The sequence below is a fragment of the Lucilia sericata genome, unplaced genomic scaffold, assembly GCF_015586225.1.
Source record: "Lucilia sericata isolate MDLA Ls3-8-SP2 unplaced genomic scaffold, ASM1558622v1 Contig000376F_arrow, whole genome shotgun sequence".
In the NCBI taxonomy this organism is placed as follows: domain Eukaryota; kingdom Metazoa; phylum Arthropoda; class Insecta; order Diptera; family Calliphoridae; genus Lucilia; species Lucilia sericata.
The window spans coordinates 157,825-182,661 of record NW_023994395.1 but is presented as its reverse complement, the minus strand read 5'-3'; the positions used below and the strand labels follow the sequence as shown (position 1 = coordinate 182,661).

General features: G+C 31.4%; 1 protein-coding gene across 3 annotated transcripts in view; it reads left to right on the top strand.

Moving 5' to 3' along the window:
* Positions 1 to 23,615, top strand: part of LOC119604268 (neuropeptide-like 1) — a 60,239-nt gene extending 36,624 nt beyond the window's left edge. Inside the window, exons 2-5 of one of the 3 annotated variants that reach the window (XM_037956773.1) lie at positions 11,996 to 12,109; positions 14,644 to 15,316; positions 15,608 to 15,891; positions 23,268 to 23,615. In XM_037956773.1, coding sequence (XP_037812701.1) covers positions 11,996 to 12,109; positions 14,644 to 15,316; positions 15,608 to 15,891; positions 23,268 to 23,585 — 1,389 coding nt within the window. In that variant the 3' untranslated portion in view covers positions 23,586 to 23,615. Of the gene's footprint in view, positions 1 to 11,995; positions 12,110 to 14,643; positions 15,317 to 15,607; positions 15,953 to 23,267 lie in introns of all 3 variants that reach the window. The other 2 variants (XM_037956772.1, XM_037956774.1) reach the window with 2 other exon arrangements.
* Positions 23,616 to 24,837: the final 1,222 nt, after the last annotated feature.

The following is a 24,837-nucleotide window of genomic DNA, read 5'->3' as shown; positions in this document are numbered from 1 at the left end:
GCATTTCGGCTACGGTATGTTCACATCTTCTTCTCTTAAAGGCAAGATATTAAGGACAGTACTTCTCTCTTCGCGTAAATTCCACAAAATTGTTACATCTTCTTCCAGATATGTATCTCAAAATATCAACAGGTAATGAACTTTGGACCTCAAGTAGCGAAGAAGTATGGATGAGATGATCATTAGTCTTCGTCTTATCTTTCGTCTACATCTTTGACGAAGTTCATTCTTAAAAATACTAGAGTTACTCCACGGCTTCCTAAATGACTTTGGGACACCAAGTACCGGAAAAGTATGGATGAGATGTTTATTAGTCGTTTGGTTCATTTTTCCAACTTTTGCAGTTACAGCTCTTCAGTTTCCCAGTATTAGAACTGCAGTTTCTTTCAGTATCTTCTTTCAGTTCTTGCAATATCTAAATATCTCTTCTATAAATGCTCGAAATTTTTGAACAATTTTCATTGTATGATTCATATTCTCCTCGAGTCAGAAGGCCACTATATTAAATTTTTCATTTAGATATTTTAAATTAGTTTTCCTTTCTCCATTTAACCCCTTTTTCGAGTTGTGTTACGGTTGTAGACTAAGGAACTACTTAACCGATTCGAGGAAGTAGTTAGCTGTTACCAGATGTTTTTTATAGAGTCCAAGAATTCATGGACAGACAATCAATGCATTTCTCATTAACTCTTCCAGAGCAGTTGGGCATTTTTTGAACAATATCCATTGGGTTATATCCACACTACTGCTTTCTGTTTGCCACCATAAGCAGATGTCTCTTCTTATGGTATCTAAAGATATTGACATTCACGTTTTCCTTAATAACTGCTGTGTAAATCACGCTATAGTATTATGGTAGTATTTTCAAGTTCAACCGATATCTATAACTCAGTGTTACCAACAGAATATGTTCATAGTCTGGACAGCCAAGGAATGTCTCAATATGTCTTCTTTACAAAGAACTTTTATGGCCAAACTCGATATACATATCCTGAAAATAATGCAAATCAGTTGCCAATAGTTATCCTCCGAGTGATCATATCCAAGAACCCAAGCAAGAATAACATATGAATGCTTCGATATCTTCTCAACTCCCTTGAGTAAGTTGTTAGTGTCCACATGTCCAAAAGCTAGTAAGCTGTCAGATGTTTTCCTTGGTGACCTAATGTCCTAGTGTGTCCATGCAAAAATAACCCATAAACCCATGGATATTTTCTCAACTGAAACGAATAACTTGTCAGTAGTTTTACTGTGAGTCCGCATGTTCAAGAACCCATGCTGAATATGAACATTGTCTAATAGACTACAAGTTCAACTGAGTAGTTGCTAGTTATCCATAGATCCCCCATATCCTCAACTAATGCGAGTAAACTGTAAGTTAGGTAACGTGGGTTGCTCGCTAGTTAGCGAGTTCACTCGTAGGCCAGGGCCACAAGTGATACCCTTAGATTTGCCATTCCCTTATGTTGAGAGAATGGTTTCCCTCCCTAATTTCGTTGATTATTTGGTTCCTTATAAAACCGATCATGTTTACTAGTGACGCATCTTTGAGACAGTCCAGATCATGAAAAAGAGCTCTACCAATGGAAGGTATTGTACCGATTCCACTTCCTCCTCGTCCAAACAGCTTCCACAATAGCTATAATGTGGGTAGCCCATACGTTCCGATATATGTCCAATCATGAAGTGCCCAGTAATTATACCAGTTAGAAGCCCAATCGAGTTCTAAACTGCAAGTAGTTTACCTCGAATTCCACATGTCCAAGAACTAATAGACTAAGGAAGAATTTCCGGTTCTATTGATCCCAGTTAGTTGCTAGTAGTTTTCGTTGGTGTCACCATTTCCAAAAACATATGAATGTATCGTTACCTTCTTAACTGATGCGAGTAAGTGAACGGTAGTTTTTCTCGGAATTTACATGTCTAAGAACTCATCCAAGAATAACCTTTGAATGAATCGATATCTTCTCAACTGATTCAAGGAAGTTGCCAACAACTTTTCTCGGAATACACATATTGAAGATCCTATTCAGAATATGAATATAATCTAATAGACTAAGGTGCAATTTCGTTTTCAACAGATCCGAGTTAGCTGCCACTAGTTTACCTCATAGTAAACATATTCAAGGACACATGAATGTATTGATATCTTTTATACTGATGAGCTTAAGTTGTCAATACTTTTCCTCGGAGTTAATAAACCACGCATCGTTTTGTCCTCCAGAAATCGCTGACATTAATCTGGTAGTTTTAGGAATAATCTCAAATTAATCTCTCTCTCTCCTCCAGAATGATCGAATGGTTTGAGAAACAATCTCAAATTCAAGCATTACTTATTTTGAAGTACACGTAGGCCTCTAACTGTTATGCGATCCTTTTGCAGTGTTGACCGGTCTAATGGACTCATGTACTAAACACTAATCCACCGAAGGCTTAGATTCATCCACGTGACTTAGCTTCATCTTTATAAACATGAATGGGACTCAGCAATTTCTTTACTTATTCACAGCAGAAAACTTATCCACTTAAACAAGTTCTAAAAATTGCTATGACTTATTTGTTGATTTTCAGTAATTCTTGTCACTTTTGTTTATTAAACCTACACAATTTTTCAATTTCCTTTTTTTGAAACAATAACTTTTTTTAAATTTACAATGATTTATAACTTTAATTAAAATATATGACTCACATTAAAGATTTTTTTTTTTATATATAACACAACTTTTTTCCTGCATAGGCATTATACCTTTATAACCTACACAGGTTATTTATTGCCACTACAAAATAAGCCTGCCTAACAGTATGCTTTACAAATAGTATAGCATACCTTGTAGGCGTATTTAAAACACTATTTGTGTATAAGAAAATATAAGTAGAAAAACTAACTATTATGATATTTTACAGCTAAATATAATATTTTTTAACACACTTTAAGTTGTGTTTAGAGAAGAGCACATACCACTTAACAAAATTGTTTATAATCAGCTTTATTTTATGCATAGTCATGCTTTACAGTTTATAGTTTTTCTTTTAAATTTCGGTGTAAAAGTATATATTTTTCTATATAAAATCAAGTTAGTAAACTTTAGTTTAAGTGAAAAGGAAAGACATTTATTTTAAAGGTTAAGGCAGGAAAATACGTTTAAATTTAAACAAAAAAACAGGCATTTTCCATACAAAGGAAACCAAAAATGTGTTTGTCAGTGCCTCAACAAAAGCTGAGGAAATGTATTTTTCTTGTATGAAGGTTTAAGCAGAAAAAACAAACACCTACAAATATGCTATAATAAAGAAATACATTAAGGTATACTTTAAGGGTTAAGGAGACCTACTTAAGCTAAAAACATTTCATTTGTTTTATATTTTCTTTTCTTTAGAAAACTAAAATATGTTTGAATCTTTTTTTTTTATACGAAATCCTGTCATTTAAAGCATATTTTCAGGCTGCAACGCTACATAAATTACCACCTACATTTAGGTAGAGTTCTTTTCAAGAATTTCTATATTGCTTTCTCTTGAAAAGCTTTATTTAAACACATGTTGAGACTTGTTTTTTTATATAAAAGAATTTGACAACAACAAGTAAGTAAAAAGTTCTAGCAAAAGTCAGTGTTTTAACATTTATTAAGTTGTAGATAAATGTTTATTACTTATGGCAATGGGAATGAGCCTAAAGGTTTTTGTGACAGTTATTTCTTTTTAACCAGATTTTTTTGGTATGATAACAGAGGGTTTAAGTTAACAGCCTTTAAGGCTTATTTGTCTGTTTTCGTTTTTCAATTTCATTCAAGTATTTTTATATTTGTCATTTCTTAAAAACATGTAGTATTTGTTCAACTGTCTGGTTTTTCTGTTACAGTTTGTCAGTTTGGATTTGGGTAAACATTTTGCCTAAGAGCAGATATTACGAAAATTTTATAAACAAGGTTTTTGATTAACTAAAACTTATTTATATAAAATTTAATCTAAACACAGCGTTAAAAAAGATTTGAAGAGGTTTGTTACGGTAGGGACTCAATTCGAAAGATACCTGTATAAAAATGTTAATTCATGTGTGCTAGTCCTAATCATGGACCTGTTTAAAATAGGTTTAATACATAGTAAAGTTAAAATAAACTGAAATCCACTTACCTTATTAACAGCTCCTTATGATATCCGTTTAGCGATGTATTATTGTCGTTTCATTTACATTTTAACTATTTAATTTTAAATTTTTTTAATTCTTTTAATATTTTATTTTATTTATATTTTTATATTATATTATTTATTAATTTTAATTTAATTTTATTTAAACTTTTAATTTTGTATTTTTATTATTTTTTAATTTTATTTATTTTATTTATTTTACTATTGCCCATTTTTTCTAGCCTTTTATTATTGAACTTTAATTACATTGATTTTTTTATTTTATTTCTTTAATTTTTAATATATATATTTTAAATACACGCACACACACTATTTTGGCTTTTCTTCATTACAGACCATTTGGGCATTTTTTTTTGCATTTTACACTTGATTATACTAAATTTCACAAAATTTGGGAACTTTTGTTGATTAATTTTCGTCGTAGGCATTTCCTCTTTTTTTGTTCAGGCTGTATTGCAATATTTCTTATGATCGACACTTTATTTAAAAACTTTATTCTGAATTTCAATAAAAAAGAATTTTCTGAAAATTTCTGAATATCTTGAACTATGACTGAATAAAAATTATGTTAGAATTGAACTAGAACTAAGCTAGAGCTAAAACAGAGCTGAACTAAAGAAGAAATAGGCTAGAACTGAACTAGATCAGAACCAGGACGGAATCATAACAGAACCAGGACAGAATCATAACAGAACTAGAGCGAAAATAAAACTGAACTAGAACTGAACTAGAACTAAACTAGAACTGAACTAGAACTAGAACTGAACTAGAACTGAACTAGAACTGAACTAGAACTGAACTAGAACTGAACTAGAACTGAACTAGAACTGAACTAGAACTGAACTAGAACTGAACTAGAACTGAACTAGAACTGAACTAGAACTGAACTAGAACTGAACTAGAACTGAACTAGAACTGAACTAGAACTGAACTAGAACTGAACTAGAACTGAACTAGAACTGAACTAGAACTGAACTAGAACTCAACTAGAACTCAACTAAAACTCAACCAGAACTCAACTACAACTCATCTAGAACTAAACGCCAACTCAACTAGCACTGAAGTAGAACTGAACTAAAACTAAACTAGAACTGAACTAGAACTGAACTAGAAATAAACTAGAACTGAACTAGAACTGAACTAGAACTGAACTAGAACTGAACTAGAACTGAACTAGAACTGAACTAGAACTGAACTAGAACTGAACTAGAACTGAACTAGAACTGAACTAGAACTGAACTAGAATTGAACTAGAACTGAACTAGAACTGAACTAGAACTGAACTAGAACTGAACTAGAACTGAACTAGAACTGAACTAGAACTGAACTAGAACTGAACTAGAACTGAACTAGAACTGAACTAGAACTGAACTAGAACTGAACTAGAACTGAACTAGAACTGAACTAGAACTGAACTAGAACTGAACTAGAACTGAACTAGAACTGAACTAGAACTGAACTAGAACTGAACTAGAACTGAACTGAACTGAACTAGAACTAAACTAGAACTGAACTAAAACTGAATTAGAACATTATTCAGCACTTTTTACTAACTTTATTTACAAAATTTATCTAAATTTTCAAATAAAATTCATTAAAACTTTAAAATAAAATCGATCTAAATTTTAAAATTTTATTGCTCAATTTTTAATTTTCATATGTAAAAAAATTAATTTCTGTAATATTAATAATTAAAATTACCGACCACAATTTAGAGAACCTATTAAAATAACAGAAACAACAACACACCAACCTACTTATTACCCACTTACTATTTAGCAAAACAACAACAAAAAAACTCCAGCTTGCTGCTACTAAAAAATTCACTATCAACTACATACATACAGATGTATGTATGTACATATGTATGTCTTTACTTTGTGGTATTTTTCCATAGGATTTTTGCAACGACAAAAGCAACACAACATGGCACTAACTTCTTTTCTCACTTTTGCTTTTTCTGCTACTTGTAAAAAAGCTCCGACCGGCAGCCACCTGTCTTAAACATCAAGACACTTTGTCATTGAATTTTTGCATTAACAAAAACAACAAAACTTTGCACTACCCACTCTCCCGTTCTTCTTTTCATTATATTATAAAACAAAAAAAGAAAGCTCCGGCCTCCAGCCTCCTTAAAAATTTGCCAACAATTTTTAACTTTGAGACATTTCTATTGGAATTATGCAATAACAAAAATAACACTACATTGCAGTAACCTCTTTACTTACTCTTGCTTTCCTGCTACTTGTAAAAAGAACTCCGGCCATCAGCCACTAATTTTAAATAACAAAAACAACTAAAAGCTCCCTCCTTCTTTCTTACCGTCACTATTTATCAAAAACAAAAAAGCTCCGGCCTGCAGTCACTTACCAATTTTGGCAACAATTTTTAACTTTGAGAGATTTCTTTTTCTATTGGATTTGTGCAATAACAAAAACAACACTACACTTCAATACCTCTTTTCCTGCCTCTTGCTCCATTACACATTATTCTTTTGTTCCCAACAGCCACCTGTAACTTCTGCCACCAACTTTTTTCACAATTTTCACTTACACTTTTTACTATTAAATTTCATATTTTTCATTAACTTTTTTACATAATATTATTAAACATTTATTTAATTATAAATTTATGCAAAAATATTTGCAATTTGTTAATTTTTAACAGCAATAATTAATTAATTACTACGAGCACTTATTAAAACCGACGAAACAATTGTAAAATTACGCGCAAACTAAAAGAAAAATGTCAAAAATGTTTGATTTGTCTTGTCATGTTTATTATCGTTGTTGTTATTAATGCTTTACAAAATACTCTAATAAGAAATGTATGAGTAAGTGTGTATGTTTATGTATGAAGGAAGAGTTAGTGAGAATAGTAATGCAAAGCACTTCTTATTCCCACTTCTCAACCTCTTTTAAAAACAAACATAACAACAAACAACTAGGAAGTTAGTAATAATGCATAACAATAATAACAACAAAAATATGGACATCATTATGACAATTATCGTTTGATTTAAGTGTTCTCGGTTTTGTTAAGTGATTTGATTGTTGTCAATAATTGTTAATGAAATGATTAAAAATTAAAGAAATTGAAAATGTTTTTGTTTATTTGTATAATTTAAATATTGCTTAATAAGATTATATAAAAATATTATTAAAAATTAAAAGGCAATTAGTGAAAAAAGTGTGGAAACTTCTTGGAATGAAATATATAAGAAACAGTATTGCCGTCAATATTTGTTATTAAAACGGCAATAACAAGAACAAATTAAATATATTTTGTTTATTTTTATAATTTAATTGTTGTTTTATATGTTTATATAACATATTATTAATTAAGAAAGATAGATGTTGAAAATTAGGAGAGAAAATTTGGGAGGAAAAAAAAAACATTGTAAACTATTTAAGTTTAAGCAAAGTGTTGTTGTTTTTTAGTAAAGTGAATCATATTGTAGATAATTGATAAATTTGAAAAAAACTAGAACTGAACTAGAAACGAACTAACACGGAACAGAACTAGAGTTGAATGGATGAGAACTAGATAGAATTAAAACTGAATTATAAATGAACTAATACTGAACCAGAATGAACTTGAACTGAACTTGAACTGAACATGAACTGAACTTGAACTGAACTTGAACTGAACTTGCACTGAACTTGAACTGAACTTGAACTGAACTTGAACTGAACTTGAACTGAACTTAACTGAACTTGAACTGAACTTGAACTCAACTTGAACTGAACTTGAACTGAACTTGAACTGAACTTGAACTGAACTTTAACTGAACTTGAACTGAACTTGAACTGAACTAGATCTGAACTAGAACTGAACTAGAACTGAACTAGAACTGAACTAGAACTGAACTAGAACTGAACTAGAACTGAACTAGAACTGAACTAGAACTGAACTAGAACTGAACTAGAACTGAACTAGAACTGAACTAGAACTGAACTAGAACTGAACTAGAACTGAACTAGAACTAGAACTGAACTAGAACTGAACTAGAACTGAACTAGAACTGAACTAGAACTGAACTAGAACTGAACTAGAACTGAACTAGAACTGAACTAGAACTGAACTAGAACTGAACTAGAACTGAACTAGAACTGAACTAGAACTGAACTAGAACTGAACTAGAACTGAACTAGAACTGAACTAGAACTGAACTAGAACTGAACTAGAACTGAACTAGAACTGAACTAGAACTGAACTAGAACTGAACTAGAACTGAACTAGAACTGAACTAGAACTGAACTAGAACTGAAACTAGAACTGAACTAGAACTGACTAGAACTGAACTAGAACTGAACTAGAACTGAACTAGAACTGAACTAGAACTGAACTAGAACTGAACTAGAACTGAACTAGAACTGAACTAGAACTGAACTAGAACTGAACTAGAACTGAACTAGAACTGAACTAGAACTGAACTAGAACTGAACTAGACTGAACTAGAACTGAACTAGAATCTGAACTAGATCTGAACTAGAACTGAACTAGAACTGAACTAGAACTGAACTAGAACTGAACTAGAACTGAACTAGAACTAGAACTGAACTAGAACTGAACTAGAACTGAACTAGAACTGAACTAGAACTGAACTAGAACTGAACTAGAACTGAACTAGAACTGAACTAGAACTGAACTAGATCTGAACTAGATCTGAACTAGAACTGAACTAGAACTGAACTAGAACTGAACTAGATCAACTAGAACTGAACTAGAACTGAACTAGAACTGAACTAGAACTGAACTAGAACTGAACTAGAACTGAACTAGAACTGAACTAGAACTGAACTAGAACTGAACTAGAACTGAACTAGAACTGAACTAGAACTGAACTAGAACTGAACTAGAACTGAACTAGAACTGAACTAGAACTGAACTAGAACTGAACTAGAACTGAACTAGAACTGAACTAGAACTGAACTAGAACTGAACTAGAACTGAACTAGAACTGAACTAGATCTGAACTAGAACTGAACTAGAACTGAACTGGAAGTGAATTAGAACTGAACTAGAACTGAACTAGGACTGAACTAGAACTGAACTAGAACTGAACTAGAACTGAACTAGAACTGAACTAGAACTGAACTAGAACTGAACTAGAACTGAACTAGAACTGAACTAGAACTGAACTAGAACTGAACTAGAACTGAACTAGAACTGAACTAGAACTGAACTAGAACTGAACTAGAACTGAACTAGAACTGAACTAGAACTGAACTAGAACTGAACTAGAACTGAACTAGAACTGAACTAGAACTGAACTAGAACTGAACTAGAACTGAACTAGAACTGAACTAGAACTGAACTAGAACTGAACTAGAACTGAACTAGAACTGAACTAGAACTGAACTAGAACTGAACTAGAACTGAACTAGATCTGAACTAGATCTGAACTAGAACTGAACTAGAACTGAACTAGAACTGAACTAGATCTGAACTAGAACTGAACTAGAACTGAACTAGAACTGAACTAGAACTGAACTAGAACTGAACTAGAACTGAACTAGAACTGAACTAGAACTGAACTAGAACTGAACTAGAACTGAACTAGAACTGAACTAGAACTGAACTAGAACTGAACTAGAACTGAACTAGAACTGAACTAGAACTGAACTAGAACTGAACTAGATCTGAACTAGATCTGAACTAGATCTGAACTAGAACTGAACTAGAACTGAACTAGATCTGAACTAGAACTGAACTAGAACTGAACTAGAACTGAACTAGAACTGAACTAGAACTGAACTAGAACTGAACTAGAACTGAACTAGAACTGAACTAGAACTGAACTAGAACTGAACTAGAACTGAACTAGAACTGAACTAGAACTGAACTAGAACTGAACTAGAACTGAACTAGAACTGAATTAGAACTGAACTAGAACTGAACTAGAACTGAACTAGAACTGAACTAGAACTGAACTAGAACTGAACTAGAACTGAACTAGAACTGAACTAGATCTGAACTAGAACTGAACTAGAACTGAACTGGAAGTGAATTAGAACTGAACTAGAACTGAACTAGGAACTAGAACTGAACTAGAACTGAACTAGAACTGAACTAGAACTGAACTAGAACTGAACTAGAACTGAACTAGAACTGAACTAGAACTGAACTAGAACTGAACTAGAACTGAACTAGAACTGAACTAGAACTGAACTAGAACTGAACTAGAACTGAACTAGAACTGAACTAGAACTGAACTAGAACTGAACTAGAACTGAACTAGAACTGAACTAGAACTGAACTAGAACTGAACTAGAACTGAACTAGAACTGAACTAGAACTGAACTTATTTTCATTAATTTAATAACAATAAATTGAATCTCTGCCAATGGCTGACCTTCATAGCTAATTTTCATAAAAGTGTATTGACATTCAGTCATTTAAATTTAAAAACAAAGTAATTTTTAGTATAATGAACTCTTAAAGAAATCTAAAAATACATTTTATTTGCCTAAAAGTAGACTTTTCTTAATAAAACCCCTTAAAATATGTAACAATTTTTGGAGAAACCTTAAGCTAAAGAAAAAAATATTATAAAAAAATTTAAATTTTATACAGAATATAAAAGTTTTAAGTGTTAGAATAAACACTTAGAATAAAAATTAACTTTTACAATTGCTTTTAAACAAAACTAAAGTTTTAAACTCCTTGAAGTATGCCTCTGTTTTGCAAGAAAAAAACTTTGCTTACACTTAAAAGTAGGCTATTAAATTTGTTCACTTGGGGAATTAGAATTGCTTAAACAAATGTTTGAAATAATAAAATCCTAAAAGTAGGCAAGTTTTAGGAAAAGCTTCTTTAGACAACTTACAGGTTTATAAAGGAGTTTTCGGAAAATGCTTAAATCTTTTAAAGATTGTAAGTATTTGTAAGATTTCTTTTTATAAATGTTAGAGGAGGTGTTCAATAACGTTTTCTAAAGCCTGTAAGATAGGCTACAATTTGCATAGGTGGAAATGAAACGCCTAAAGGTAGGCAAAACAAATGTTTAAATTTAACCATAATTTGTTGTAAATTGCGTTTAAATGTCAAATGTTATTGTAACTATAAGAGAACAAACTACAGAAAATTTAATCCTTTTAAGGTATGCTAATATTTTAAAGAGGAATACTTCTTATCTCTCTTTTTAAATTTTATAAAAATAATTTTAATTCTCATTAAAATTCCAGTTGCGAAAACGCAAAAATTTAACTATAATTTTAAAAACCCACTGAGTGTTTTAATACAATTAATGTAATTTTATTTTTTCCTAAAAGTATGCAAAGTTTTTTATGCATGAAGGTTTATTATAATAGCCAGAAAGTATACAACATTAAAAATTCTAGTCATATAAGAAATTCTATTAAATAAATTCATTAACTAAAGGAATTTTTGTTAGAAAAGCAAGTAAGAAAATGGAAACTTTAGCTTAATTTTAAATTAAATTTCTTTACAATTTTGCAATTATTTTTACATTTAGCTTGTTGTTCTTGTTGTTGTGCATATACACACATATTAAAAAACACTTTCTTTTTTCTCTCAATTCTTCCTGGAAATACTGTCTCCTGTTTGTAAAGACATAAATGCCATTTTGTTAAAACATCGTCTGTCAACATCATAAAAACATTTAATTTCTGTTTTCATTTTCAACTTTTTTATGAAAAGAGTGTTTATTGTTGAGCCATTAAATTACTTCTTTGTGGAGGAAAACATTTTCTTTTTTTTCTTTTTTCCAATCTCTTTTCATTTCAACGCAATTTTTGTTTAAGGCTTATATTTAAAGGAACATTTTTTGCGTTTCTCATAAATTGACTTTCCTTTCTTCTTGCCTTTTCACTTCTCTTTCCAGCTACAACATCCACGTGCCGTTAAAGCCACAGATGATGTTGCCAATGTATCACCTTGTGAATTGGAATCCATTATAAATCAATTGGTGTATCCAAGTCCTCAGTATCAAATGCACGTAAGTATTATTAACATATTTTTCCATTTACTTCCCCATTTGAGACAATGACCGAAGCCATTACGTTAAGAAAAGAACAAAACTTCTTATGGGAAGGAAAATGTAATGAAATTATTCTGTTGGGATTTAGTTTAATTTCAAATTGATAAACTATTTAACACGTTAGAAAAGCAAAAGGTAATAAAAGAGGTTAAAGAGTTAAAAGCAAACTTAATAAACATTCAATTTAAAAAAAGAGAATAATTGTACGAAACTAGAACAGAACAGAACTAGAACAGAACTAGAACAGAACTAGAACAGAACTAGAACAGAACTAGAACAGAACTAGAACAGAACTAGAACAGAACTAGAACAGAACTAGAACAGAACTAGAACAGAACTAGAACAGAACTGAACAAAACCAAAACAGAACTAGAACTACACCAGAACTGAACAAAACCAAAACAGAACTAGAACAGAACTAGAACAGAACTAGAACAGAACTAGAACAGAACTAGAACAGAACTAGAACAGAACTAGAACAGAACTAGAACAGAACTAGAACAGAACTAGAACAGAACTAGAACAGAACTAGAACAGAACTAGAACAGAACTAGAACTGAAGAGAACAGAACTGAACAGAACTAGATCAGAACTAGAACAGAACTAGAACTGAACTAGAACTAGAACAGAACTAAACAGAACTAAAACAGAACTAAAACAGAACTAAAACAGAAACTAAAATAGAACTAGAACAGAAATAGAACAGAACTAGAACAGAAATAGAACAGAAATAGAACAGAACTGGAACAGAACAAAACAGAACAGAACTAGAACAGAAATAGAACAGAACTGGAACAGAACAAAACAGAACAGAACAGAACTAGAACAGAACTAGAACAGAACTAGAACAGAACTAGAACAGAACTAGAACAGAACTAGAACAGAACTAGAACAGAACTAGAACAGAACTAGAACAGAACTAGAACAGAACTAGAACAGAACTAGAACAGAACTAGAACAGAACTAGAACAGAACTAGAACAGAACTAGAACAGAACTAACAGAACTAGAACAGAACTAGAACAGAACTAGAAACTGAACAGAACTAGAAACAGAACTAGAACAGAACTAGAACAGAACTAGAACAGAACTAGAACAGAACTAGAACAGACTAGAACAGAACTAGAACTAGAACTACGAAACTAGAACTAGAACTAGAACTAGAACTGAACTAGAACAGAACTAGAACAGAACTAGAACAGTACTAGAACAGAACTAGAACAGAACTAGAACAGAACTAGAACAGAACTAGAACAGAACTAGAACAGAACTAGAACGAACTAGAACTGAACTAGAACAGAACTAAGAACAGAACTAGAACTGAACTAGAACTGACTAGAAACTGAACTAGAACTGAACTAGACTGAACTAGAACTGAACTAGAACTGAACTAGAAACTGAACTAGAACTGAACTAGAACTGAACTAGAACTGAACTAGAACTGAACTAGAACTGAACTAGAACTGAACTAGAACTGAACTAGACTGAACTAGAACTGAACTAGAACTGAACTAGAACTGAACTAGAACTGAACTAGAACTGAACAGAACTGAACTAGAACTGAACTAGAACTGAACTAGAACTGAACTAGAACTGAACTAGAACTGAACAATAGAACTGAACTAGAACTGAACTAGAACTGAACTAGAACTGAACTAGAACTGACTAGAACTGAACTAGGATAACTGAACTAGAACTGAACTAGAACTGAACTAGAACTGAAACTAGAACTGAACTAGAACTGAACTAGAACTGAAACTAAAACTAAACTAGAACTGAACTAGAACTGAACTAAAACTAAACTAGAACTGAACTAGAACTGAACTAAACTGAAACTAGACTGAACTAGAACTGAACTAGAACTGGAACTAGAAACTGAACTAGAACTGAACTAGAACTGAACTATGAACTCTGAACTAGAACTGAACTAGAACTGAACTAGAACTGAACTAGAACTGAACTAGAACTGAACTAGAACTGAACTAGAACTGAACTAGAACTGAACTAGAACTGAACTAGAACTGACTAGACTGAACTAGAACTGAACTAGAACTGACTAGACTACTGAACTAGACTGAACTAGAACTGAACTAGAACTACTAGAACTGAACTAAAACTAAACTAGAACTGAACTAGAACTGAACTAGAACTGAATTAGAACTGAATTAGAACTGAACTAGAACTGAACTAGAACTGAACTAGAACTGAACTAGAACTGAACTAGAACTGAACTAGAACTGAACTAGAACTTGAATGGGCGGAACTACATGAACCAACACTGAACCAGAACGGTACTAGGACTCAACTAGAACCGAAGTAGAACTCATCTAAAACTCAACAAGAACACAATTATTTATAATTGAACTAGAACTAAAATGGAACTAGAGCTCAAGTAAAACTTAACTAGAACCAAAAATCGAATCGAATTTTAATTAAAACTCAACTATATCTGAAAGAGAACCTAACTTATTTGAACTGTTTATTTTTTTACAGGCCGCTTCTTTGCGCAACCAACTACGCAACATATTACGTGAACGCCAGCTCGAAGAGGGCGAAGAACAAAGCCTCAACAATGACATGGACTATTTAGAAGAAGATAAACGTTCAGTGGCCGCCCTCGCAGCTCAAGGTCTTTTACATCACAACAACAATGCAGCTGCAGCGGCTAAACGTAGTTTAGCTACACTAGCTAAAAATGGACAATTACCCACACCCGATCCTGAGATAATACCCGATGGCGAACAACGCTCCGAAGATAAACGTTATGTGGGAGCTTTGGCACGTTCGGGTGGTTTAATGGGTTATGGCAAACGTAATATTGGCACTTTAGCTAGAGATTTCCAATTGCCACAAAATGGTAAACGTAACTTGGCTACCATGGCACGTTTGGGTATGTTGGGTAATCGTAATGATCCTAAGAGGAATTTAGCTTCAGTGGCACGTTATAACTCACGTATGTACAACAATGCCGCCGAGAAACGTAATATTGGAGCTTTGAAGGGATCTCCGGTGCATGGTGGTGTGCAATTGAAGCGTTCCGAAGATGATGTGTATTTGCCAGCTGAGTATAATAATTATATTGATCCTTTGGCTTACTACTGGAACTATGGCACTTATGCCGATTTAGATTGGGATGATTTCGGAAGGGCCCAAAAGAGATTTTTAGGTGAGTGTTATTATTGTAAATTTAGTTTAATAAAGGAATGTATATAATGCAAAAAAAAAAAAATGGAAATATATGTTTGTATATATAATATAAACGATAATATAAATAAAAATATATATACAAATACTTAAAAAAAAATATCTTAAGAAAAACCTAAAAGTATGCCTTATAAATTTAACAAATTATTTATATATATATATACTACCCAAAACAAATACTACTACTACTACTAAACCCAACTAACAACAAAAAAACTCAAAATTCCAAAAATTTAAATTGAAAACCCAAAAGATACCTCTAAGGATCCCGAACTATTTGGTCTAGAACATGCACATTTATTACAAAATCTTGATGATGAAGATCTAACGCCACTAACAACTGTCAATCATCTGCCCGACGAAGCCGTTGACAGTCATAGTGTAGCTGAAGATTTAGCTGATGAAGCGGCTGCCGATGAGGAGGAGGATGAGGAGGGACATTTTGCACCGGTACCCTCAAAACGTCATATAGGTGCTGTATATCGTTCGGGATTTTTGCCCTCGTATAGGGCTCTGCGCAGTACCGCTGGTTCCGGTGTAGGTGGAGGCCGTTTTAGTCGTTCTGGACGTGCCAGGCAATTTGTATGAGTAAATGGCGGTGATTTGTGTGCTATCTTTTCTGTTTCTTCTTCTTCTTCTACTACTTCTTCTCCTAAAATGTGTTCAGTTTGTTTCTTGTTTTCGTTACGAAATTTCTAATTTAATTGATTGAGTTTCAAAATTAAGTTTTTTTGTTCTGTTGTGTTGTGTGTCGCACAATAATAAGTTTCCCTTGCCTTGAAAAACGTAGTATTTGATTTGTGGAATTTGTAATTGAAGCATGTAATTTTGCACTCACACACATACACACTTATACCAACATGCCAGAAACAACACATATGCAAAACACCTACATTCTAGCACAGAAAAAAACACAAACATAACATTTGTAGTCTATATTTAGGCTGTGAACAAAAAATGTAATCTGTTTTAAACAAAAGCCTACTTTTAGGTTGTTGAGTTCTTTTTTCAATTTATTTGATACTTTTGTATTTTGTATTCAAATTTGAATACAATTTATTTTTGCAAATAATTTAATAGATGTGTATTATTTAGGCAGCAAAAAAAACAACAAACAATAACATCAATGTAATATGGAAAATGTAACAAAAAAAATTGAAGACATGAAGCTTCTGTTGACAAATTTTTGTACGTTTTTTAATGCCAAAAAATAACAAGAGATGGAATGTTAAAAGAAATATTTAATAAAACAACATTTTTTAAATAAATTCCTATTATTTTAAAGGAATTTAGAAACAGGGACGTAGCTAAAGGAAGTTTAAGTTACATGGAAATAACAGTTCAGTTCCAGTTCAGTTCTAGTTCAGTTCTAGTTCAGTTTTAGTTCAGTTCTAGTTCAGTTCTAGTTCAGTTCTAGTTCAGTTCTAGTTCAGTTCTAGTTCAGTTCTAGTTCAGTTCTAGTTCATTTCTAGTTCAGTTCTAGTTCAGTTCTAGTTCAGTTCTAGTTCAGTTCTAGTTCAGTTCTAGTTCAGTTCTAGTTCAGTTCTAGTTCAGTTCTAGTTCAGTTCTAGTTCAGTTCTAGTTCAGTTCTAGTTCAGTTCTAGTTCAGTTCTAGTTCAGTTCTAGTTCAGTTCTAGTCAGTTCTAGTTCAGTTCTAGTTCAGTTCTAGTTCAGTTCTAGTTCAGTTCTAGTTCAGTTCTAGTTCAGTTCTAGTTCAGTTCTAGTTCAGTTCTAGTTCAGTTCTAGTTCAGTTCTAGTTCAGTTCTAGTTCAGTTCTAGTTCAGTTCTAGTTCAGTTCTAGTTCAGTTCTAGTTCAGTTCTAGTTCAGTTCTAGTTTCAGTTCTAGTTCAGTTCTAGTTCAGTTCTAGTTTCAGTTCTAGTTCAGTTCTAGTTCAGTTCTAGTTCAGTTCTAGTTCAGTTCTAGTTCAGTTCTAGTTCAGTTCTAGTTCAGTTCTAGTTCAGTTCTAGTTCAGTTCTAGTTCAGTTCTAGTTCAGTTCTAGTTCAGTTCTAGTTCAGTTCTAGTTCAGTTCTAGTTCAGTTCTAGTTCAGTTCTAGTTCGTCTAGTTCAGTTCTAGTTCAGTTCTAGTTCAGTTCTAGTTCAGTTCTAGTTCAGTTCTAGTTCAGTTCTAGTTCAGTTCTAGTTCAGTTCTAGTTCAGTTCTAGTAAGTTCTAGTTCAGTTCTAGTTCAGTTCTAGTTCAGTTCTAGTTCAGTTCTAGTTCAGTTCTAGTTCAGTTCTAGTTCAGTTCTAGTTCAGTTCTAGTTCAGTTCTAGTTCAGTTCTAGTTCAGTTCTAGTTCAGTTCTAGTTCAGTTCTAGTTCAGTTCTAGTTCAGTTCTAGTTCAGTTCTAGTTCAGTTCTAGTTCAGTTCTAGTTCAGTTCTAGTTCAGTTCTAGTTCAGTTCTAGTTCAGTTCTAGTTCAGTTCTAGTTCAGTTCTAGTTCAGTTCTAGGTCAGTTCTAGTTCAGTTCTAGTTCAGTTCTAGTTCAGTTCTAGTTCAGTTCTAGTTCAGTTCTAGTTTCAGTTCTAGTTCAGTTCTAGTTCAGTTCTAGTTCAGTTCTAGTTCAGTTCTAGTTCAGTTCTATTTCAGTTCTAGTTCAGTTCTAGTTCAGTTCTAGTTCAGTTCTAGTTCAGTTCTAGTTCAGTTCTAGTTCAGTTCTAGTTCAGTTCTAGTTCAGTCTAGTTCAGTTCTAGTTCAGTTCTAGTTCAGTTCTAGTTCAGTTCTAGTTCAGTTCTATTCAGTTCTAGTTCAGTTCTAGTTCGTTTAGTTCAATTCTAGTTCAGTTCTAGTTCAGTTCAGTTCTAGTTAATCAGTTCTAGTTCAGTTCTAGTTCAGTTCTAGTTCAGTTCTAGTTCTGTTCTAGTTCAGTTCTAGTTCAGTACTAGTTCAGTTCTAGTTCAGTTCTAGTTCAGTTCTAGTTCAGTACTAGTTCAGTTCTAGTTCAGTTCTAGTTCAGTTCTAGTTCAGTTCTAGTTCAGTTCTAGTTCAGTTCTAGTTCAGTTCTAGTTCAGTTCTAGTTCAGTTCTAGTTCAGTTCTAGTTCAGTTCTAGTTTAGTTCTAGTTCAGTTCTAGTTCAGTTCTAGTTCAGTTCTAGTTCAGTTCTAGTTCTGTTCTAGTTCTGTTCTAGTTCTGTTCTAGTTCTGTTCTAGTTCTGTTCTAGTTCTGTTCTAGTTCTGTTCTAGTTCTGTTCTAGTTCTGTTCTAGTTCTGTTCTAGTTCTGTTCTAGTTCTGTTCTAGTTCTGTTCTAGTTCTGTTCTAGTTCTGTTCTAGTTCTGTTCTAGTTCTGTTCTAGTTCTGATCTAGTTCTGTTCTAGTTCTGTTCGAGTTCTGTTCTAGTTCTGTTCTAGTTCTGTTCCAGTTCTGTTCTAGTTCTGTTCTAGTTCAAATCTATTATCTTCTCTTCTATTCTCCTTAGTTACGTTTCTGGTTTTATTAAAACCTTGAAGAACAACGTAAAAACGACTGAAATACAATAACAAACAGAAGGAGTGTATTGTAAAATAAAATTTTAAACAGGATACGAGCATTTAATATTACAAACAAATACAAAGATATAGAAAAAGTTATTTAAAAAAAACATTAAGCTTTAATGTCAATGCAGCTGCTCTGAGTATATGTATGTTGTAACTGTAATATTGCATGTGTGTGTAGTATATCTTCTAATGCTTCTTCTAATACATATACAAACATTCAGACAAACAAATAAACAAACACACACCTGTTTTCTATTGAATACTCTGTCGTACATTCTCAAGTGTGAGTGTGTGTTTGCCTGTACTTCCTGTCTATTTTGCTTTGGTAGTGGATTTTTATTATCATTTTTTTCAGTTGCTTTAGCAAGTGTGAGTGTGTGTGTGTAATTTTCCTTCTTTCCATTCAAAATCTTAACAATTGTTATATCCGTTATATAAATTATATTCTTTTACTTTATTTAACAGCTTTCTTTTTTTTCCTAAATTTTTTCTTGATTTGCTTTAATATTTCTTTACGTAGTATTTAGTATTTTATGTTTTCTTACTCATTTTCCTTTATTTAATTTCCAGCAGAGTGTTTATTTTCTTGTTTCTGTTTTTCTCGATTTTGAATGGTTGGACCAGCAGCCTTAACAGCTTGACCTTTTATCTGTTCACCTTTTGTTATTTATTAAAGCTGTTTTTAATTTAAGTTTATTTGATTTAATTTCCGCTTTAGGTTCGTTTGTTTTCGTCGCAGTTTCTAGGATTTTATATTAGTAAAGAGACTTTGAAAGCAAAAATTAAATACCTACAACTTAGATTTCGTTGTTAAAGTTTTTCAATTTATTTGTTTTGTTTACAACCTGGGGTGTTTTAAGGTTTGAAAGGAAATACACTTTTTTAAATTAAAGTAAACTAGAAACTAGAACTGAACCAGAAATGTACTAGAACTGAACTAAAACTGAACTAGAACTGAATTAGAACTGAACTAGAATTGAACTAGAACTGAACTAGAACTGAACTAGAACTGAACTAGAACTGAACTAGAACTGAACTAGAACTGAACTAGAACTGAACTAGAACTGAACTAGAACTGAACTAGAACTGAACTAGAACTGAACTAGAACTGAACTAGAACTGAACTAGAACTGAACTAGAACTGAACTAGAACTGAACTAGAACTGAACTAGAACTGAACTAGAACTGAACTAGAACTGAACTAGAACTGAACTAGAACTGAACTAGAACTGAACTAGAACTGAACTAGAACTGAACTAGAACTGAACTAGAACTGAATTAGAACTGAACTAGAACTGAACTAGAACTGAACTAGAACTGAACTAGAACTGAACTAGAACTAGAACTGAACTAGAACTGAACTAGAACTGAACTAGAACTGAACTAGAACTGAACTAGAACTGAACTAAACTAGAACTAGAACTGAACTAGAACTGAACTAGAACTGAACTAGAACTGAACTAGAACTGAACTAGAACTGAACTAGAACTGAACTAGAACTGAACTAGAACTGAACTAGAACTGAACTAGAACTGAACTAGAACTGAACTAGAACTGAACTAGAACTGAACTAGAACTGAACTAGAACTGAACTAGAACTGAACTAGAACTGAACTAGAACTGAGCTAGAATTGAAATAAGACTGAACTAAAACTAAACTAGAACTGAACTGAATTAGGAATGAAGTAGAAATGTGTAACTTCCATTTTACTCTTAATAAATTATTCATAAAATTTTATTTTACTTTTATTATTTTATCCTTGAGAGAAAACCTTTTCAATTTGCCCAAAGTTTCTGCCAACTATTATACAAATATGTACTCTATATGTAGTATGTGTGAATGTGACTTAATTGTATGCCTGTTTTTTTTCTATTATGCTTTTTAGTTCCACTGTATTATATTTAAGTTTGTCTTTTGCAAAAGAACAGAGAAAAACTTTTCTTCACTTTTATTAGTTTATAAGTTGGAACAATGTCATGTGTTAATGGTGACGATAGTGTGTGTTGATGAAAACTAAAGATGTTGTTGGTGACAATGATGACGATGTTAGTTTTCTACTACATAGAACAATATAATTTCCTTGTTTTTTTTTCATCTTTCTTTAGAAAGGAAATTTAAAAATGAATTGAGGTTTTACTGCAATTTAAAAGCATGGCAAGAGTTGCAGCAAACTACTAAGAAAACTAATGATTTTTATTTAACTTTTTGCTGCAAGAAAACTTTTAGTTTTTATTTGTTTATACAACCACAACTTTTTGTTTTTGTGGTAGAGTGAAAAATTTTAGAAGATTTGTTGGGAACATTAAGAACAATATGTGGATTAAATGTGTTTTAGTGCAACTTAAGAAGTAAAACAAATAATTCATTTTTAAGAAAATCTTGTATAATTTCTTCCATAATTCTTATGAAATCTTTATAATTCCTGATAATTTCATACACTGTTTCCAATAAAAACAAGATTATATTTTTTAAATTATAAAATTCTTATTGGAAATGGGTTTCTTTTCCTTGCTTTATTGTTTGCTTTTATTCTTATTACAACATAATGTGTTGCATACTTTAGGGAGCTAAGTAAGGAAAAATAACTGATTTAAGTAGTAAAGACAACTACCATCTATAACACACCACAAAAAACATTGAACCGTTACTATTTTTACCACACTGGCTTATACATAGGGTGGCCATAATACCGCAAAATATGTTAATATGAGGTTTTAAAAAATATCTCTGAATGCGAGTTTTTATATTAATTTTTAAAGCACAGTAATTTTAAACATTTTATAAAATTTTTAAGATATAATTAATATCTACTAGAACTAGAACAGAACTAGAACAGAACTAGAACCGAACTAGAACCGAACTAGAATAGAACTAGAACAGAACTAGAATAGAACTAGAACAGAACTAGAACAGAACTAGAACAGAACTAGAACAAACTAGAACACAACACGAACACAACTAGAACAAAACCAGAACAGAAACTAGAACAGAAATAGAACAGAACTAGATTACAACTAGAACACAAACTAGAACAGAACTAAAAACAGAACTAGACACAGAACTATAACAGAACTATAACAGAACTAGAACAGAATACCAACAGCACTAGAACAGAATTAGAACAAAACTAGAACAGAACTAGAAAAGAACTAGAACAGAACTTAGAACAGAACTAGAACAGAACTAGAACAGAACAGAACTAGAACAGAACTAGAACAGAAACTAGAACAGAACTAGAAACAGAACTTGAACAGAACTAGAACAGAACTAGAACAGAAATAGAACAGAACTAGAACAGAACTAGAACCGAACTAGAAACACAACTAGACCAACTAAGAATCACAACTAGAACAGAACTAGAACAGAACTAGAACAGAACTAGAACAGAACTAGAACAGAACTAGAACAGAACTAGAACACAACTAGAACAGAACTAGAACAGAACTAGAACAGAACTAGAACAGAACTAGAACAGAACTAGAACAGAACTAGAACAGAACTAGAACACAACTAGAACACAACTAGAACACAACTAGAACACAACTAGAACACAACTAGAACAGAACTAGAACAAAACCAGAACAGAACTAGAGCAGAACTTGAACAGAACTAGAACACAACTGGAAAAGAACTAGAACACAACTAGAATACAACTAGAACACAACTAGAATACAACTAGAACACAACTAGAACACAACTAGAACACAACTAGAACATAACTAGAACACAACTAGAATACAACTAGAACACAACTAGAACAGAACTAGAACAGTACTAGAACAGCACTAGAACAGAACTAGAACTGACCTAGAGCTATAAATAAGATTATTGACCTGATTATAGAAACTTAAGAGAATGTGTAGAATAGACTACAGACAATAATATAGTCAGGACTATAGTGTAGACTATTGCCTGTTCTAAGCACCAGACTGTGATCAAGACAGTATGCCAAGAAAACAAGATTGTATAGACCCAGTTTCTAGACAGACCTTTAGATTTTGAACTGAACTATAAACTGGTGTGTAATGTATTCAAAAAAAAATTATATAAAAAACTGTAAATAATACTATTTTAAGAAAATACATTATTGCATTTACTAACTATAGCAACAAACTTGCATGAATGGTAATGAAAAATTATTTATAAAAAAAAAAACTATAAATAAATTAAATGTCAATGGCTGTGTATGAAGCGATATATATAAAGCATAGAATGTTATAAATAAATTAGTTATAAACAAACTTTAACAAGTAATTAAATTAGCAACTGTGTAAATGTGTAAAATGTTTAAGCAGAAAAAAATCTATTTTTTAATTTTAATTAATTAAATGTGAAAGTACTATTTTTTTGAGCATATAGAAAAATATTAAATAATTACAAATAATTGTTTTATTCTTTTTGTTTTATTGGCAAATATCCTATATATGCTATGGCTAATTAGGTCGAGTATTACCCCCAACCAGAGCGACTGCGTCAACCCATCGCAGCCGTTTGTAAACGATGTTTCCTACCCTATCGGCCCGTGGTTAATTGGGGTGCTACTGGTATACGTGGTCGCTGGCCAAAATATGTACAAACCGAAGAACACTCACGCAGTATTAATACCAACTATTTGCCCTCTTATTCAGCGGCTACACCAAATATTTTAAGACATCCGGCCGCCCTAAATGGTCCTTTACATACTTGGGGCACACCACCACGTATAACAGCCATGCATCGCAGAAGTTTTCGGCGTAATGATGCTAATTATCGTTATTAAATTAATTATTAAAAAAATTACAAAAAAAAAAAAATTATAAATATTTATATAAATTTATAAAAAATATTAAAGCAAATTAATTAAAAAATTTAGTAGAAAACTTTTAAAATGTGTTAAAACAAATAATGTTTGAAAATATTTAAAACTCTACTTTCAGAAAAAAATCTTAAAAAAACAACAACATTTATATATCAATATTATCATATCTTAAATACTATTTATAAAATTACAACATATCTGGACAATAATATCATTTAGTAGAAGAAGAAAAAAAAATCTTAGAAAAAGAAAAAAAATTTTTAAATTTTTTTTTGAAAAAACCCTTGAAAAAAATGGCTGCTATTTATTATAAAAAAATATATAAAAAGGCTAGAAAGTGAGAGTTTTTGTTTTTAAATTTGAATCTAAGACAATAATTGCAAATGAAACAAAATATTTAACAAAAAAAAAACATAAATTCCTAACTTTGATATTTAAATATTAAAAAAATACTAATTAATAAGCAAGACAATAATTTTTTCTTATTAAAATATATATACATATAAAAAAATATAATAATTTATATTGCATGTATTTAAATTATATATAAATTAAAAAAAACAAAAAAAAACTGCTTGAAAAAAAAAAGGACAATAATTTTTAGTAATAAAATTTGCAAACAAAAAAACTCTCTAAACCGAGTATTTGTTTGCCCAGGAAACAAAGAAAAGACAATAATTTAAAGAGAAAACTATTTGTGTACCCAAAATTTATAAAAAAAATTATAAAAAAAATTCTTGTAATAAAAAATTGACAATAATTTTGTTTTAATTACAAAAAAAACATCATTTACTTATAAAAAAAAATTATATAAATAAATGTTAAAAAAAATATAAAAATTTCAACAGTATTATATTATACTACTATATACAAATATAAAACAAAAACAAATAAAAATTTAAAAAATAAATAAACATATTTACAATAATTGTAAGTCTGATGTTGTCAATACGAAATAAATTTAAACACATAAACAATTAAAAACAAAAATTATTTAAACTATATTAAAACCCCAAAAAAGTATGTAAATTATTTCAACAACAAAACAGTAAAATAAACTCAATGTCAATGTTTCACTTCCTATACTATCTAAAAATAACTGAAACTTAAAGTTTTATTCAAATATTTTAACTACAGGTAAGTATTACTGATTTTGTCGCAAATGCCGCTTTTTAGGAATTATTGATCAAAGGAAACCCTTAATTCAGCTTAG